Genomic DNA, 17815 nt, shown 5'->3' with positions numbered 1-17815 from the left:
TCCCTCTTAAATATAGCCAATGAACTGGCCTCAACTACCTTCTGTGGCAGAGAATTCCACAGATGCACCACTCTCCGTGTGTAATTTCAGTTTGATGTGATAATGGAAAAGAGGGTAAAGTAGCCTTCAAAAAATGTCTAATTTGCAAATACCTATAAAAATGTGAATTAGGCAAATTATATTTATTGGACAGTTGTTCAAAAGACATAAAACAACCGTCTAAAAACAAATCACAAATAGATACTAATCCCTTCCTCTTCCATAGCAGAAAGGCTTGATCAATACTGGAGGGTTGAAAGAAAAAAATAGATATGATAGGTAGCCCAAGGAATCTGAGTGTGGGTGAGATTCTTCCGATACCATAGCCTTCCTGTGCCTGGACCTGTGCCAAATCTTTTTCCAGAGTTTCGCTCCTTGTGCAAGACCCTCTCCACGTCTGCCTCTATTATTAAATCCCTCCCCACATAGAGTCGGAGAGTGATACAGCGTGAAAACAGGCCCTTCGGCCCAACGTGCCCACGCCGGCCAACATGTCCCAGCTACACGAGTCCCACCTGCCTGCGTTTGGTCCACATCCCTCCAAACCTGTCCTATCCATGTACCTGTCTAACCGTGTCTTAAACATTGGGATAGTCCCTGTCTCAACTATCTCCTCTGGCAGCTTGTTCCATGCACACTTTGTGTGAAAGATTTACCATGAAATCTTTTCCCCTTCACCTTAAACCTATGTCCCGTCCACATCTGTCCCAGCTCCACATGTCCATGATATTTGTCCGCATCTACCTGCTCCATATCTCCCCGTCATTCCCCCCTCACCACATCTGTGCCGGCACCCCCTCCCCGCATCGCACCTGCCAGTTCCTTCTCCACATCTGCCCACATCTGCTCCTCAAGGCCTCCACCTGTCCTCAGCCCTATGTCCACATCATAGGTTTGGATAGAGTGGATGTGGAGAGGATGTTTCCAATATTGGGGGAGTCGAGGACTAGAGGTCACAGCCTCAAAATTAAAGGACGTTCTTTTAGGAAGGGGATGAGGAGAATTTCTTTGGACAGAGGGTGGTGAATCTGTGGGATTCTTTGCCACAGAAGGCTGTGGAGGCCACAAGTCAGGGGATATTTTTAGGCAGAGATAGATAGATTCTTGATTCGTACAGGTGTCAGGGTTTATGGGGAGAAGGCAGGAGAATGGGGTTAGGAGGGAGAGAGAGATCAGCCATGATTGAGAGGCGGAGTGGACTTGATGGGCCGAATGGCCTAATTCTGCTCCTATCACTCATGACCTTGTGACGTCAGCCCTGACCACATCTGAGGCCCATTCCTCCCGCACTCCAAAGACGAAGAGGGAGGGGGAGAGAGAGAGAGAGAGGGAGAGGGAGAGGGAGAGGGAGAGGGAGAGGGAGAGGGAGAGAGAGAGAGAGAGAGAGAGAGAGGGAGAGGGAGAGGGAGAGAGTGAGGAGAGAGAGAGGAGAGAGTGAGGAGAGAGTGAGTGTGTGTAGGGTAGTGTTAATGTGCGGGGATCGCTGGACGGTGCGGACTCGGTGGGCCGAGGGGCCTGTTTCCGCACTGTATCTCCAATCTAAACTGAAGCAAACGAAACTGCTGTCTCCCCGTTCAGTAGAAGTAATTTTGAGTTTATTTCAATTACAATATTGGAAGCAACAATGCACACCATTCAAATAAACGCGATCTTTCAATGAGCTTGTCGTGTGTGTCAATGGTTGTGTACATTTTCCAAATCACTGAAGTAACATGAACTGTATCTATTACATTGAACTAGTCATTGAACGGACTTAATAATACCGTAGCGACTTTTGACGAGAAGGGTCCAATCCCACCGGGTTTCTGCCCCACAGCCCCTGAGCCCCGCTCCTGACGCCGGTCCCGGGACCCGACCCTTTTACACACCCGGAGCGGAACCGGAGCAGATTCTCAGCCAGTTTCCATCCCAAGTCCAGAAGAAAGGATAAAGTTTCTCCGTGAATTTATTCCCAGTGAAGGTGTGGAGATGGGACTTGGTGTCCGCGTCGTAAAATGAAACTGTCCCGGACTCGTAACTGAGATAAACTCCCACCCTCCCGGGGATGGGACGGGCGGGGAGACGGGATGGAGGGGAGGTGACTGCATCAAACTTGTCATACCACCGCCTGATGCTCCAGACTCCAGTCTCCGGGGTCAATGTGACCCGTCCCTTCCTCCCCACAGACTCTGCGGCGACTCCCAGACTCCAGACCCGACTCCCCGCCACCTCCACCTCCCAGTAATGTCTCCCCGATGTGAATCCCTCCGATCCCAGCACACACCACCAGTCTGTAAACCTCTTCCCGGTGTCAGGGAGACTCCTCTCGGTCCCGGTCCGTCTCACCCTCTTCCGATCCTCAGACACCTCGAGCTGCGCATGCGCTGTTTCCACATCCAGGGTGACGGAGACTGCGGGGAGAAGCAGAGAATCAGAGAGTCCCCGGGGGTCGGGGGGAGACTCGGGCAGCGCGGCCCCGGGACCGGGGGAGAGGCCGCTCGGCCTCAGGCACAGGCGGGCGGACAACTGAAACCATGCCCGGGGTTTCACCCACAACCACATCGGGTGGACAACAGACATCTCCCCCGGAGATTTTATCCGGGGATATATTTCGTGAGGTGGGGGAGGGTGGACGGGGAGGACGAGTGCGGAGAGTGAGGAGGATTGCCAGATTGTGGTGGGGATGGGGGAACGAAGCGGGCTATTCAGATATGGAGGCAGATCGGAGCAGGAGGATATAGAGGTGAGTGGTAATTTGAGGTTGTTAAAGAGGAGGTAGAGGTGCGTGGTGGGGTCGTCATGATCACAGTGAAAGGGGGCAGACACGAGGGGCCAGATGACCTGCTCCTGTGTTTTTTGAGTGGAGGGTGAGACAAAGGGAAGGATGGGTTTGTTAGTCAATTGGAGTGGGTGCAAAAGGGTTTACAACAACTTCATCAGGTCTAAAGGGCTGGGTTATCAGGTGAATTTGGACAGTTATCAGGTCATAATGTCATAAATGAAAGTATTCGAATGAGGCCATTCGGCCCATCAAGTCTACTCCACCATTCAATCGTGGCTGATCTATCTCTCGCTCCTAACCCCTTTCTCCTGCCTTCTCCCTAGAACCTCTGACACCTGTACTAACCCAGAATCCAGCTATCTCTGCCTTAAAACGTGGGATCTGGGACCATGGACACATCTGGTCACAGAAGGTTGGAGGCCCCGACCGCTGGAGGACAAAGAAGGGAAAGATTGAACTGTTTTTCACCTTCCATCACAGTGAGGAATGTGGAGGGGTCACTGTGGTGGATGTTTACGTTAAAATGTATTTTGTGTGTCCTGTTGCTTTTTACTGTTATGACAAATGAAGTTCCTCGTATGTTGCAAAACATACTTGGCTAATAAAGTTTTATTGTGACTGTGATAAGGAGCCGTGTTAGGCGGGTAGGATGAAGCGGACTGGAGTAGCGAGGAAAGGAGGGGACCGCGTGGGATTGGAGGTGTCGGAAGAGGAGTTACAGTTTACCAAGGTACAGCGAAAATATTTTGTTGAGTGCTAACCAGTCAGTAGAAAGACAATACATGATTACAATCAATACGTTTGCAGATACATGATGTGGGAATAATGTTTAGTGCAATGTAAAGCCAGCGAGGTGCGATCAAGGATAGTCCGAGGATCACCAACGTGGAAGATAGTATTTCATCACTGCTCTCTGGTTGTGGTAGGATGATTCAGTTCCCTGATAACAGCTGGGAAGAAACTGTCCCTGAATCTGGAGGTGTGCGTTTTCACACTTCTGTACCTCTTCCCTGATGGCAGAGGGGAGAAGAGGGAGTGGCCAGGGTGCGACTCGTCCTTGATTATGCTGCTGACCTTGCCGAGGCAGCGTGAGGTATAAATGGTGTCAGTGGCAGGAGTTTCGGGTTTGCGGGAGAGCAGGGAGGAGAATCCGGAACGGGAATGACGGACTGCGCTTCCTGCAAATTGGCATCAGGACCGCGCGCAACTCCACCAACATCCAACAGCAGGGACAACTCGCTGAACATCATTTAGATGCCAGCATACTACGGGAAACACGCGACTGCTTGGTCTGTGAGCAAAATCTAGAAATGGAGAACCTGCTTCCTGAGCTTTGCGGGCACCAGCAAGACCGGTTAGAGAATACAATTTACCGATTTACTTTCACCAGACATGCTCTGTTATTGGACTGCCCGCGGCGCGTAGAACCCAACGCCAGAGTGTTCACTTTAGTAACAACGTTCATCCAACAGCTCGTCTGTTGTGTGTACTGTAGTTGTGCTCAGTGAACTGACATCTCTACATACATTCTTAGGTATGTAAAGAGGAAAACAATTGTCAAGGCAAATGTGGGTCCCTTGAAGACAGAAGCGGGGGAATTTATTATGGGGAACAAGAAAATGGCAGACGAGTTGAACCGGTACTTTGGATCTGTCTTCACTTAGGAAGATACAAGCAATCTCCCAGATGTTCTAGTGGCCAGAGATCCTAGGGTGACAGAGGAACTGGAGGAAATCCGCATTAGGCAGGAAATGGTGTTGGGTAGACTGATGGGACTGCAGGGTGATAAATCCCCAGGTCCTGATGGTCTGCATCCCAGAGTACTTAAGGAGGTGGCGCTAGAAATTGTGGACGCATTGGTGATCATTTTCCAATGTTCTATAGATTCAGGATAAGTTCCTGTGGATTGGAGGGTAGCTAATGTTGTCCCACATTTTAAGAAACGAGGAGGAGAAAAAACGGGAAATTATAGACCAGTTAGTCTGACATCAGTGGTGGGGAAGATGCTGGAGTCAATTATAAAAGACGAAATTGCGGAGCATTTGGATAGTAGTAACAGGATCGTTCCAAGTCAGCATGGATTTGCGAAGGGGAAATCATGCTTGACTAATCTTCTGGAATTTTTTGAGGATGTAACTAGGAAAATTGACAGGGGAGAGCCTGTGGATGTGGTGTACCTTGACTTTCAGAAAGCCTTTGACAAGGTTCCACATAGGAGATTAGTGGGTAAAATTAGAGCACATGGTATTGGAGGTAGGGTACTGACATGGATAGAAAATTGGTTGACAGACAGAGCAAAGAGTGGGGATAAAAGGGTCCCTTTCAGAATGGCAGGCAGTAAGTAGTGGGGTACAGCAAGGCTCGGTGCTGGGACCGCAGCTATTTACAATATACATTAATGATTTAGATGAAGGGATTAAAGGTACTATTAACAAATTTGCAGATGATACAAAGCTATGAGGTTGCAGGGTGACTTGGACAGGTTGTGTGAGTGGGCGAATGCATGGCAGATGCAGTTTAATGTGGATAAGTGTGAGGTTATCCACTTTGGTTGTAAGAATAGGAAGGCAGAGTATTATCTGAATGGTGGGTGACGTTTCGGGTCTAGACCCTTCTTCAGACTGATGGGTATCGACCCGAAACGTCACCCATTCCTTCTCTCCCGAGATGCTGCCCGACGTGCTGAGTTACTCCAGCACTTTGTGAATAAATATCTTTATTTGTACCAGCATCTGCAGTTATTTTCTTATATTATCTGAATAGTGTCAAGTTAGGAACAGGGAACGTACAACGAGATCTGGGTGTCCTAGTGCATCAGTCACTGAAAGGAAGCATGCAGGTACAGCAGGCAGTGAAGAAAGCCAATGGAATGTTGGCCTTCATAACAAGAGGAGTTGAGTATAGGAGCAAAGAGGTCCTTCTGCAGTTGTACAGGGCCCTAGTGAGACCGCACCTGGAGTACTATGTGTAGTTTTGGTCTCCAAATTTGAGAAAGGATATTCTTGCTATTGAGGGCGTGCAGCGTAGGTTTACTTGAGCGACTAGGCTTGTATGCACTGGAATTTAGAAGGATGAGAGGAGATCTTATCGAAACGTATAAGATTATTAAGGGGTTGCGCCGTTAGAGGCAGGAAACATGTTCCTAATGTTGGGGGAGTCCAGAACAAGGGGCCACAGTTTAAAAATAAGGGGTAGGCCATTTAGAATTGAGATGAGGAAAAACTTTTTCAGTCAGAGAGTTGGGAATCTGTGGAATTCTCTGCCTCAGAAGGCAGTGGAGGCCAATTCTATGAATGCATTCAAGAGAGAGCTAGATAGGCTCTTAAGGATAGCGGAGTCAGGGGGTATAGGGAGAAGGCGGGAACGGGGTACTGATTGCGAATGATCAGCCATGATCACATTGAATGGCGGTGCTGGCTCGAAGGACCGAATGGCCTCCTCCTGCACCTATTGTCTGTACTGTGGTTGTGTTCAGGGAACTGACATCTCCAGCGGTATGAATACTGACTTCTCTAAATTCCTCTCTCTCTCTCCCTCTCTCCCTCTCTCCCTCTCTCCCTCTCTCCCTCTCTCTCCCCCTCCCCGCCTCCCCCTGGAACCAGAGGCAGCTGAAGAGCCCATTCCAGTATTAAATATACACTGGACGGGTAATTAATACTTAAAGAACTATAACGGTTTATAAAAAAGTTTTTACCTCTCTTAATGCCATCGGGCACCTCGCGGAATACATTGTTCAACAAAAATGGGTGATCGAACTTTCCAACGTCCAGGGCACCGTCTGCTACTGAAAGCACGTGCGAATCATCACTTATCCTGCATGAATTACACACCTGGTTATAAGACCCGCATCTACGATTTTTGAGTTAATTACCAAACAGTGCAGAGAGTCTCACCTCCTCTTCTGACGAGTTTCCTCCTGAAATATAAAACATCAGAAAGATCAATTAATTTACACTGAGCGTCCACATCATGACAGCAGGAATATCAGCCAAATTGTTACAATTTTCCGACAGATCCCAGCACTTAATTCTGGCGCGGCGCCCCATCAGTGCAGTATTATGTATTAATTACATGTAAAGGGTATATTTATTATTGGACTGATGGGGCGATTCAACCTCCTCTGGTTCCAGTCGTGAATTAACACAATTAAAGGAACTTTATTATGGGAACTACTATGTATCTGTTGAGACTGCTTCATGCTATGTAACCATGGAAAATTACTGCATGTGCTTTGTGCTGTTTTCAACTGTATAAATACTGACTGTAATCTGTATGTTCTTTGAGAGGGCAGAAGCAGGTGCTTGAGTGAACAACAGTGCACTAAGGTCTCTGTGTCTCTCTCACCTTGGTGTTTCAGTAAAAAGATTTAACAGAGTCATGTGTTTTGCGTACTTATTTTAGAGATAAGTCGAGTCGTCTTTCACAGCCTTACATTGAATCAAATTGAATTTGTAACTCCCTACCTTCAGAAATATCAAACTGTCCGTTTGGTTCATCCGCTCCTGCAGCTTTGTGAGTTTCTCTTGAATAGAGTTTATCTCCTCTTGAATCGCTCGTAGATTATTCTCCATTGGATTTAGAACGCTCTCCTCGTCTTCCCGGAGATCCCTGAGAAAGAGCCGCTCTTTCTCATTGAGAATCTGGCGCAGTTCAGCAAATACCGATGTGATGTAGGTCCAGAGGTTCTGTGACTGTTCCTGTCAAATGAAAGGTGAAGGTTAATATTATCGAGCGTGGAATCTATGACAATAACACAAGATCAGAGAAGGGAAACTGGAAACCTTACCCGGACTCCAGAAATCTTCTCTTTCTGTTGCTGCTCCATGTCCGCCACCGCTGATTTATTTTTTGTGAGAATCTCCAAGGAAGTTTTAATCAGCTCCTGGGATTGAGATTCAGAATCAGTCAGTGAAAGAATTAGACCAGACGGAACCAATAAACTGCAGACACGGAACTGCACATGAAAGTTTACAAAAAGACACAAACTGCTGGGGAACTCATCGGGTCGTGGAGCGTATCAGCAGAGAGCCGCGGGCTGTCTCACCTGGAAGGATTGCTGAAGTCCCTGCATGGACGTGAGGGAGAAGGTACAGGGACAGGTGTTTCATCTCCAGCGGTGGCTGGGGCAAGTACATGGGGAAGGGCTGGTTTGGGTGGGAGGCTGGGTGAACCGAACAGTCGCCGAGGGAGCGCGGTCTGTAAATGAAGGAAAGGACGAATCATCAGCTGATCACATTCTGTTTGCTTTTACCTTGTAGCTTTCAACAGCTTCTTTAATCGGCATGAAGCGATGCTCTCTGTGTTCCCGCGCGTCTCGGCAGAACAGGCAGACCAGTTTCTTATCAGTATCACAAAACAGCTTCAGTTCTTCCTGATGTTCCTCGCAGTGAAGTTTACTTTCCTTCCCTTCCACGTTCAGGCTCAGTGCTCGAGCTGTCTCAGCGATACTCGCCAAAGCCCGATTTACTTTGAGGGTGCGGTCTGCAATATCCTCTCTACATTCCGGGCAGGAGTTTCTCCCCTCCCTGTCCCAACTCTGTGTGATACAGGAGCGGCAGAAGTTGTGCCCGCACTCCAGTGTAACCGGATCGGCGAAGAAATCCAGGCAAATGGGACAAATCGCTTCTTCAGTTAAACTCTGGATCTGGTGTTTCGAAGCCATTTTTAATTCCGAGAACTTCTTGGTTCAAAACGCTTCCGCCTTCAGGAAGCTGCGAAACGGCACAGAACTGCAACTGTCAACGGCACGCCCTGTAGTGCGCGGGGAATTGATTCTGTGCTGAATAACGTTGTTTTGCTGCGAGTGTTCAGGGTGAAGGGCCTCTGGCAATCTGCCACTGATTACACACCAGCAAGAGGCTGTTAACCCCTCCAGCACCGGAGAGCAGCACAGTGAGCCAGACCCCCCCCCCCCCACTCGCAGCCCAGCCTGACGTTGATCAACAGGAGCACACGAGGAACTGCAGATGCTGCTTTACAAATAAATGACACAAAGCGATGGGGTAACTCAACGGACCAGGCAGACTATCTGGATAATTTGGATTGGCGTTCCTCCAGTTTACGTGAATTCGAGAGCAGCAATTCGTAGCAGCAATCAGCAGCAGTATCAGCAGCAGCACCAAGCTGTGTTGCTTGGGAAGTATTGTGTGGAGATAGTAAGGAGTAAGACCTGTGTGATCTCCCGGACAAGTTTCGATCGCCTAACTTGGGGTCGGAGAGGAATTTCCTGGATTTTTCCCCCCAAATTGGCCTGGGTTTTTAATCCGGTTTTTCGCCTCTCCCAGGAGATCACTCAGTTCTTTTTGGTGGGCAGTTGGAGCGGTTGGAGCAGCGGCCGGGCGGTATGTTTAGAAACCGAGCACGGGGCTTTGTTTGGGGAGTATGAGTGCCAGGGCAGTTTATTGTTCTGGGTGTCAGATGTGGGGAATCTGGGAGTCTGATAGTCTTCCAGACATCCACATCTGCGCCAGGTGCGATGAGATGGGGCTCCTAAGGGACCGTATTAGGAACCTGGAGCGGCAGATTGATGACCTCCGTCTGGTCAGGGAGAGTGAGGAGGTTATAGAGAAGAGTTATAGAGAGGTGATCACTCCAAGACTACCGGAGGTAGACAAGTGGGTCACGGTTAGGGGGGGGCAAGGAGCAGAGGCAGGGACTAGAGAGTACCCCAGTGGATGTACCCCTTGGCAATAAATACTCCTGTTTAGGTACTGTTGGGGAGTACAGCCTACCTGGGGGCAGCGACGGCGCCCGGGCCTCTGGCACGGAGTCCGGCCCTGTTGCTCAGAAGGGTAGGGAAAGGATGAAGAGAGCGATAGTGATAGGGGACTCTATACTGAGGGGGTCAGATAGGCGATTCTGTGGACGCAGTCGGGAGACCTGGATGGTAGTTTGCCTCCCTGGTGCCAGTGTCCGGGATGTATCTGAACGTGTCCAAGATATCCTGAAAAGGGAGGGAGAGGAGCCAGAGGTCGTGGTACATATAGGTACCAACAATATAGGTAGGATAAGGGAAGAGGTCCTGAAAGGAGAATTTAGGGGGCTAGGAAGAGAGTTTAAAAAAAAGGACCTCCAAAGTGATAATCTCAGGCTTACTGCCTGTGCCATGCGATAGTGAGAATAGGAATGGAGTGAGGTGGAAGATAAATGCGTGGCTGAGGGACTGGTGCAGGGAGCAGGGATTCAAGTTTCTGGATCATTGGGACCTCTTCTGGGGGAAGTATGACCTGTACAAAAAGGATGGGTTGCACCTGAACCTGAGGGGAACCAATATCCTGGCGGGGAGATTTGCTAAGGCAACTGCGGAGACTTTAAACTAGTACGGTTGGGGGGAGGGAGTCAAATACAGATAGCTAATAGGCAGTGTGTGAGGCAGGAGGCAGAGAAGGGAAACACTCAGGCCCAACATGTAGGAGAGAAAGAAGTGAAAATAAATAAACTGAGAATAAGAGGTGATGGGTCCCTTAAATGTGTATATTTTAATGCTAGGAGCATTGGAAGAAAGGTGGATGAGCTTAGAGCCTGGATTGACATCTGGAAGTATGATGTTGTGGCGATCAGTGAAACGTGGTTGCAGGATGGTTGCGATTGGCAATGACATATTCCAGGATTTCATTGCTTCAGATGTCAAGTCAAGACAAGTCAATTTTATTTGTATAGCACATTTAAAAACAACCCACGTTGACCAAAGTGCTGTACATCTGATTAGGTACTAAGGAAAAAAATGAAACATACAGTAGTACGCAAACAGTTCACAGCGCCTCCTCAATGAGCCTCAAACGCTAGGGAGTAGAAATAGGTTTTGAGCCTGGACTTAAAGGAGTCGATGGAGGGGGCAGTTCTGATGGGGAGAGGGATGCTGTTCCACAGTCTAGGAGCTGCAACCGCAAAAGCGCGGTCACCCCTGAGCTTAAGCCTAGACCGCGGGATAGTGAGTAGCCCCAAGTCGGTCGACCTGAGGGACCTGGAGTTAGAGAGGGGTGTTAGAAGATTTTTGATGTAGGGGGGGGGAATGTCCATTTAGGGCTTTATACGTGAATAGGAGGAGCTTGAAGTTGATTCTGTACCGTACAGGGAGCCAGTGGAGAGAGGCCAGAATCGGGGTGATGTGGTCCCTTTTACGGGTACCCGTCAGGAGTCTCGCTGCGGCGTTTTGGACCAGTTGCAGGCGGGACAGGGAAGATTGGCTATCCCAGGGTATAGGGAGTTGCAGTAGTCTAGGCGGGAGGAAATGAAAGCGTGAATGACCAATGTGGCGCGTTGATAAAGGCCCGAAATGAAGGCAAGGAGCCAGGTATTTCGGGGACGTTATATTTTATTGTACCTTGGTTATCAGACGGGTCGAATCTGCCGGAATGGCTTCGCGCCCAAAACCTTGTCCTTGTATACCTGGTACCGGACCGCCTCCCTGGACTGGTCCATTCCCGTGCCGAGGGGTCGGTAGAAGTATGGCCCGACCCTTGGGAGCCGCCACAGTACCCACCCCCCCCAGAACCCGAGGCACGAAACGCACTGGTGGTCGCAGAACCCGACCGGACCGCGTACGGTAATCGGTCGACAGAGGGGCCGGCGGAGGCACAGTTGGAGGGACAGGTGGTGGGACCCGCAAAGGGGGGGCGACCTCGTGGCCGAGGCTGGGCAACCCGCACCGGTTGGTCGATGTCTAAGTGGGCCGGCTTCAGGCGGTCAATTGACACGGTGTGATAGATGTGATAGAATCGGAGGGGCAAGAGGTGGAGGTGTTGCATTGCTTGTCAGGGAAGATATCACAGCAGTGCTCTGGCAGGATAGATTTGAAGGCTCGACTAGGGAGGCTGTTTGGGTGTAACTAAAAAATGAGAAAGGCTTAGCAACACTTATTGGGGTGTATTATAGACCGCCAAATGGGGAACGAGAATTGGAAGAGCAAATATGTAAGGAGATAGCAGATATTAGTAGTAAGCACAGAGTAGTGATTGTGGGTGATTTCAATTTTCCGCACATAGACTGGGAATCACATTCTGTAAAAGGGCTGGATGGTTTGGAGTTTGTAAAATGTGTGCAGGATAGTTTTTTGCAGCAATACGTAGAGGTACCTACCAGAGAAGGGGCAGTGTTGGGCCTCCTGTTGGGAAATGAGACGGGTCAGGTGACGGAGGTATGTGTTGAGGAGCACTTTGGGTCTAGTGATCACAATGCCATTAGTTTCAATATAATTATGGAAAAGGTCAAATCTGGACCAAGGGTTGAGATTTTGGATTGGACAAAGGCTAATTTTGAGGAGATGAGAAAGGATTTAAAAGGAGTGAAATGGGACATTTTGTTTTATGAAATGGATATAATAGAGAAATGGAGGATATTTAAAGGCGAAATTTTGAGAGTGCAGAGTCTTTATGTCCCTGTTCGGTGGAAAGGAAAGAATAATAATTTGAAAGAGCCGTGGTTTTCCAGGGAAATTGGACACTTGGTTCGGAAAAAGAGGGAGATATACAATAAATATAAGCGGCAGGGAGTAAATGAGGTTTTTGAGGAATATAAAGAATGTAAAAGGAATCTTAAGAAGGAAATTAGAAAAGCAAAAAAAAGATATGAGGTTGCTTTGGCAAGTAATGTAAAAGTAAACCCCAAGGGGTTCTACAGATATGTCAATAGCAAAAGGATAGCGAGGGATAAAATTAGTCCATTAGAGAGTCAGAGTGGACAGCTATGTGCTGAGCCGGAAGAAATGGGGGAGATATTAAACAATTTCTTTTCTTCGGTATTCACCGAGGAGAAGGATATTGAATTATGTGAGGTAAGCGAAACAAGTAGAGTAGTGATGGAAATTATGAGGATCAAAGAAGAGGAGGTACGGACACTTTTGAAAAATATAAAAGTGGATAATTCTCCAGGTCCTGATAGGATATTCCCTAGGACATTGAGGGAAGTTAGTGCAGAAATAGCATGGGCTATGACGGAAATATTTCAAACATCATTAGAAACGGGGATGGTGCCGGAAGATTGGCGCATTGCGCATGTTGTGCCTTTGTTTAAAAAAGGTTCTAAAAGTAAACCTAGCAATTATAGACCTGTTAGTTTGACGTCTGTGGTGGGAAAATTAATGGAAAAGATACTTAGGGACAATATATATAATCACATGGATAAACAAGGCTTGATTAGAAACAGTCAACATGGATTTGTGCCTGGAAGGTCATGTTTGACTAATCTTCTTGAATTTTTTGAAGAGGTTACCAGGGAAATTGATAAGGGCAAGGCTGTGGATGTTGTCTATATGGACTTCAGTAAGGCATTTGACAAGGTTCCACATGGAAGGTTGATTAAGAAGGTTAAATCGTTGGGTATTAATAGTGAGGTTGCAAGATGGATTCAACAATGGCTGAATGGGAGATACCAGAGGGTAATGGTTGACAACTGTATGTCAGGTTGGAGGCCAGTGTCTAGTAGAGTACCCCAGGGATCTGTGTTGGGTCCACTGTTGTTTGTCATTTACATTAATGATCTGGATGATGGTGTGGCAAATTGGATTAGTAAATATGCAGATGATACCAAGATAGGTGGTGTAGTTAATAATGAAGTAGATTTTCAAAGTCTACAGAGAGACTTGGGCCTTTTGGAATGGTGGGCTGAAAGGTGGCAGATGGAGTTTAATGCTGATAAGTGTGAGGTGCTGCATTTTGGTAGGACAAATCAAAATAGGACGTACAGTGTAAATGGTAGGGAATTGAGGAATACAGTGGAACAGAGGGATCTGGGAATAACTGCATTGTTCCCTGAAGGTGGAATCTCATGTGGATAGGATGGCGAAGAAGGCGTTTGGTATGCTTGCCTTTATAAATCAGAGCATCGAATATAGAAGTTGGGATGTAATGTTAAAATTGTACAGGGCATTGGTGATGCCGAATCTGGAGTATGGTGTGCAGTTCTGGTCGCCAAATTATAGGAAGGATGTCGACAAAATGGAGTGGGTGCAGAGGAGATTTACTAGAATGTTGCCTGGGTTTCAGCACTTGGGCTACAGAGAGAGGTTGAACAGGTTGGGTCTTTATTCTTTGGAGCGTAGAAGGTTGAGGGGGGACTTGATAGAGGTTTTAAAAATTTTAAGAGGGACGGACAGAGTTGACGTGGGTAGGCTTTTCCCTTTGAGAGTGGGGAAGATTCCAACAAGGGGACATAACTTCAGAATTAAGGGACAAAAGTTTAGGGGTAACATGAGGGGTAACCTCTTTACTCAGAGGGAGGTGGCTGTACGGAATGAGCTTCCGGTGGAAGTGGTGGAGGCAGGCTCGATTTTATTATTTAAGAGTAAATTGTATATGTATATGGATGGGAGCGGATTGGAGGGTTATGGTCTGAGAGCAGGTATATGAGACTAGGTCAGAGAAAGTGGTCGGCGTGGACTGGTAGGGCCGAACGGTCCTGTTTCCGTGCTGTAATTGTTATCTGGTTATATGGTTCTCCCCATAACCCCTGACACCCGCACTGACCAACAATTTATCTATCTCTGCCTTAAAAATATCCAATAGACAATAGGTGCAGGAGGAGGCCATTCGGCCCTTCGAGCCAGCACCGCCATTCAATGTGATCATGGCTGATCATTCTCAATCAGTACCCCGTTCCTGCCTTCTCCCCATACCCCCTGACTCCGCTATCCTTAAGAGCTCTATCCAGCTCTCTCTTGAATGCATTCAGAGAATTGGCCTCCACTTCCTTCTGAGGCAGAGAATTCCACAGATTCACAACTCTCTGACTGAAAAAGTTGTTCCTCATCTCAGTTCTAAGTGTCCTACCCCTTATTCTTAAACTGTGGCCCCTTGTTCTGGACTCCCCCAACATTAGGAACATGTTACCTGCCTCTAACCTGTCCAACCCCTTAATAGTCTTATATGTTTCGATAAGATCTCCTCTCATCCTTCTAAATTCCAGTGTATACAAGCCTAGTCGCTCCAGTCTTTCAACATATGATAGTCCCGCCATTCCGGGAATTAACCAAGTAAACCTACGCTGCATGCCCTCAATAGCAAGAATATCCTTCCTCAAATTTGAAGACCAAATTTGGAGACCAAGTCCACTGACTTGTGGCCTCCACAGCTGTCTGTGGAAAGAATCCCACAGATTCTTTGCATCCCACACATCAGTTATTAAAGATGTGATAGCATCACATTTGGAAAGTGGTGAAATCATCGGACAAAGTCAGCATGGATTTACAAAAGGCAAATCATGTCTGACGAATCTTATAGAATTTTTCGAGGATGTAACTAGTAGAGTGGATAAGGGAGAACCAGTCGATGTGTTGTATCTGGACTTTCAGAAGGCCTTCGACAGGTTCCCACATAGGAGATTGGTGTACAAACTTAATGAGACTTAATAAATGAGAGGTTATCCACTTTGGCGGCAAGAACAGGAAAGCAGAGTATTACCTGAATGGTGACCGATTAGGAAAAGGGGAGATGCAACGTGACCTGGGTGTCGTGGTGCACCAGTCATTGAAAGCAAGTGTGCAGGTGCAACAGGCAGTGAAGAAAGTGAATGGTATGTTGGCATTCATAGCAAGAGGATTTGAGTTTAGGAGCAGGGAGGTTCTACTGCAGTTGTACAGGGCATGGGTGAGACCGCACCTGGAGTATTGTGTGCAGTTTTGGTCTCCTAATCTGAGGAAAGACGTTCTTGCCTTAGAGGGAGAACAGAGAAGGTTCACCAGATTGATCCCTGGGATGGCGGGACTTTCATATGAAGAAAGACTGGATAGACTAGGCTTGTACTCGCTGGAATTTAGAAGACTGAGGGGGGATCATTGGCTATATTTAAGAGGGAGTTAGATGTGGCCCTTGTGGCTAAAGGGATCAGGGGGTATGGAGAGAAGGCAGGTACAGGTTACTGAGCTGGATGATCAACCATGATCATAATGAATGGCGGTGAAGGCTCGAAGGGCCGAATGGCCTACTCCTGCACCTATTTTCTATGTTTCTATTCACCACCCTCTGACTAAATAAATTCCTCCTCATCTCCTTCCTGACGGAACGTCTTTTAATTCTGAGGCTGTGCCCTCTGGTCCTAGACTCTCCCACTGGTGGAAACATCCTCTCCACATCCACCCTATCCGGGTCTTTCAGTATTCGGTAGGTTTCAATGAGGTCCCCCCTCATTCTTCTAAACTCCACCCAGTACAGCGAAAATTGCTGACAATATTCCAAATGGGGCCTGACCAGTGCCTTATAGAGCCTCAGAATAACACCCCCTGTTTTTGTACACAAGCCCTCTTGAAATAAATGCTAGCATTGAGTTTGCTTTCTTTACTACCGACATTATTCCCTCCAAACCTCTCAAGACCGACAGGCTTGTAGGTTAATTGGCTTCTTGTAAAATTAGAGATTGTCCCTTGTGTGTGTGTAGGGCAGCGTTAGTGCGGCCTGATCGCTGGTCGCTGCGTACCCGGTGGGCCGAAGGGCCTGTTTCTGCATCGTATCACTAAGCTAAATGACATTTTCACTGATGAATGTAGACACAAAATGCTGGGCTAACTCAGCGGGTCAGGCAGCATCTGTGGAGAATATGGATAGGTGACGTTTCACAGAGTGCTGGAGTAACTCAGCGGGTCAGGCAGCATCTGTGGAGAGAAGGAATGGGTGACATTTCGGGTTCTTCAGAGAAGGATCTCGACCCGAAAAGTCACCCATTCCTTCTCTCCACAGATGCGACAATTGACCACTCCCAACTCCGTGGACAGCAGCTTTCGTTCTCTCTCTCTCTACCCCCTCTCCCCAAATCTCTCTCTCCCCATCTCTCTCTCTCCCTCCCTCCATCCCCCCCTCTCCCTCCATCTCTCCCCCTCCATCCCCGCCTCTCCCTCCCTCCCCCTCCCTCCCCATCTCTGTCTCCCCTCATCTCCCTCTCTCCCCATCTCCCCCTCCCCATCTGTCTCTCCCCATCTCTCTCTTTCTCCCCCCATCTCTCTCTTTCTCCCCATCTCTCCCTTTCTCCCCATCTCTCTCTCCCCATCTCTCTCTTTCTCCCTCCATCTCTCTCCCCCTCCACCCCCCTCTCCCTCCCTCCCCCTCTCCCTCCCTACCCCATCTACCTCTCTCCTCCATCTCTCTCTCCCCTCATCTCCCTCTCTCCCCATCTCCCCCTCCGTCTCTCCCCCATCTCTCGCTTTCTCCCCCATCTCTCTCTTTCTCCCCATCTCCCCATCTCCCCATCTCCCATCTCTCCCCCATCTCCCCATCTCTCCCCCGTCCCCCCATCTCTCTCTCTCCCCATCTATCTCACTCTCCCCATCTCTCTCTCCCATCACATCTCTCTCTCCCCATCTCTCTCTCCATATCTCTCTCTCCCCATCTTTCTCCCTCCATCTCTCTCTCCCCCCCATCTCTCTCTCCCCCCCATCTCTCTCCCCCCATCTATCTCTCTCTCTCCCCCCATGTCTCTACCAGCAGGTACAGCAGATCCACGGCCGTGCAGAGAGAGCGCCGCATCCTGGCGGTGTCCCGGTCACGGTCCCGTCTGGCGGCCCACTCTAGGCTGTGGAGAAACTCCCTGGTGCAGCGGGATAGAGAAAAGGGAAAATGGAGATACTGACTGACTGAGGGACTGACGCAGCTCCGGCCCCCCACTCCGGCTCTCCCCCCCCCCTCGGGCTCTCCCCCCTCCGGCTCTCCCCCCCCCCCTCCGGCTCCCCCCCCCCCCGGCACTCCAGCCCCCCTCCCCCCCCTCCGGCTCCCCCCCCCTACGGCTCTCCCCCCCCCTCCGGCTCTCCAGCCCCCCTCCCCCCCCCGGGTCTCCAGACCCCCTCCGGCTCTCCAGCCCCCCCCCCACCGGCTCTCCCCTCCCCGCTCTCCCCCCCCCCGGCTCTCCAGCCCCCCCCCGGCTCTCCAGCCCCCCCCCCCCACCGGCTCTCCCCTCCCCGCTCTCCCCCCCCCGGCTCTCCAGCCCCCACCCCCAGCTCTCCAAGCCCTCCCGGCCCCTCCCCCCCGGCTCTCCCGCCCCCCCCGGCTCTCCCGCCCCCCCCCCGGCTCTCCCAGCCCCCCTCCGGCTCTCCCC

At 49.3% G+C, this 17815-nt stretch overlaps 1 protein-coding gene across 1 annotated transcript; it reads right to left on the bottom strand.

Moving 5' to 3' along the window:
• Nucleotides 1-1690: 1690 nt before the first annotated feature.
• LOC144602605 (zinc-binding protein A33-like) lies at nucleotides 1691-17282 on the bottom strand. The gene is made up of 7 exons (XM_078415735.1): nucleotides 17206-17282; nucleotides 8052-8511; nucleotides 7587-7682; nucleotides 7264-7497; nucleotides 6694-6716; nucleotides 6495-6613; nucleotides 1691-2429 (listed from the first exon to the last, which is right to left on the bottom strand). The coding sequence occupies exons 2-7, from the start codon at nucleotides 8460-8462 to the stop codon at nucleotides 1900-1902; spliced, it is 1413 nt and encodes a 470-aa protein (XP_078271861.1). The 5' UTR covers nucleotides 8463-8511; nucleotides 17206-17282; the 3' UTR covers nucleotides 1691-1899.
• Nucleotides 17283-17815: the final 533 nt, after the last annotated feature.

The sequence above is a fragment of the Rhinoraja longicauda genome, chromosome 19 (genome assembly GCF_053455715.1).
Source record: "Rhinoraja longicauda isolate Sanriku21f chromosome 19, sRhiLon1.1, whole genome shotgun sequence".
In the NCBI taxonomy this organism is placed as follows: domain Eukaryota; kingdom Metazoa; phylum Chordata; class Chondrichthyes; order Rajiformes; family Arhynchobatidae; genus Rhinoraja; species Rhinoraja longicauda.
Note: the sequence above shows the minus strand (reverse complement) of the source record. Positions and strands in the feature narration are given on the sequence as shown.

Excerpts from the sequence above, each read along its gene's own strand:
- LOC144602605 (XM_078415735.1), bottom strand. The coding sequence starts at position 8,462 with ATGGCTTCGAAACACCAGATCCAGAGTTTAACTGAAGAAGCGATTTGT. Across the intron at positions 7,683-8,051 it reads AAGCTGTTGAAAGCTACAAG|GAGCTGATTAAAACTTCCTT; the intron begins GTAAAAGCAAAC and ends TCTCAATCCCAG. Across the intron at positions 6,614-6,693 it reads GAAACTCGTCAGAAGAGGAG|GATAAGTGATGATTCGCACG; the intron begins GTGAGACTCTCT and ends TAATTCATGCAG.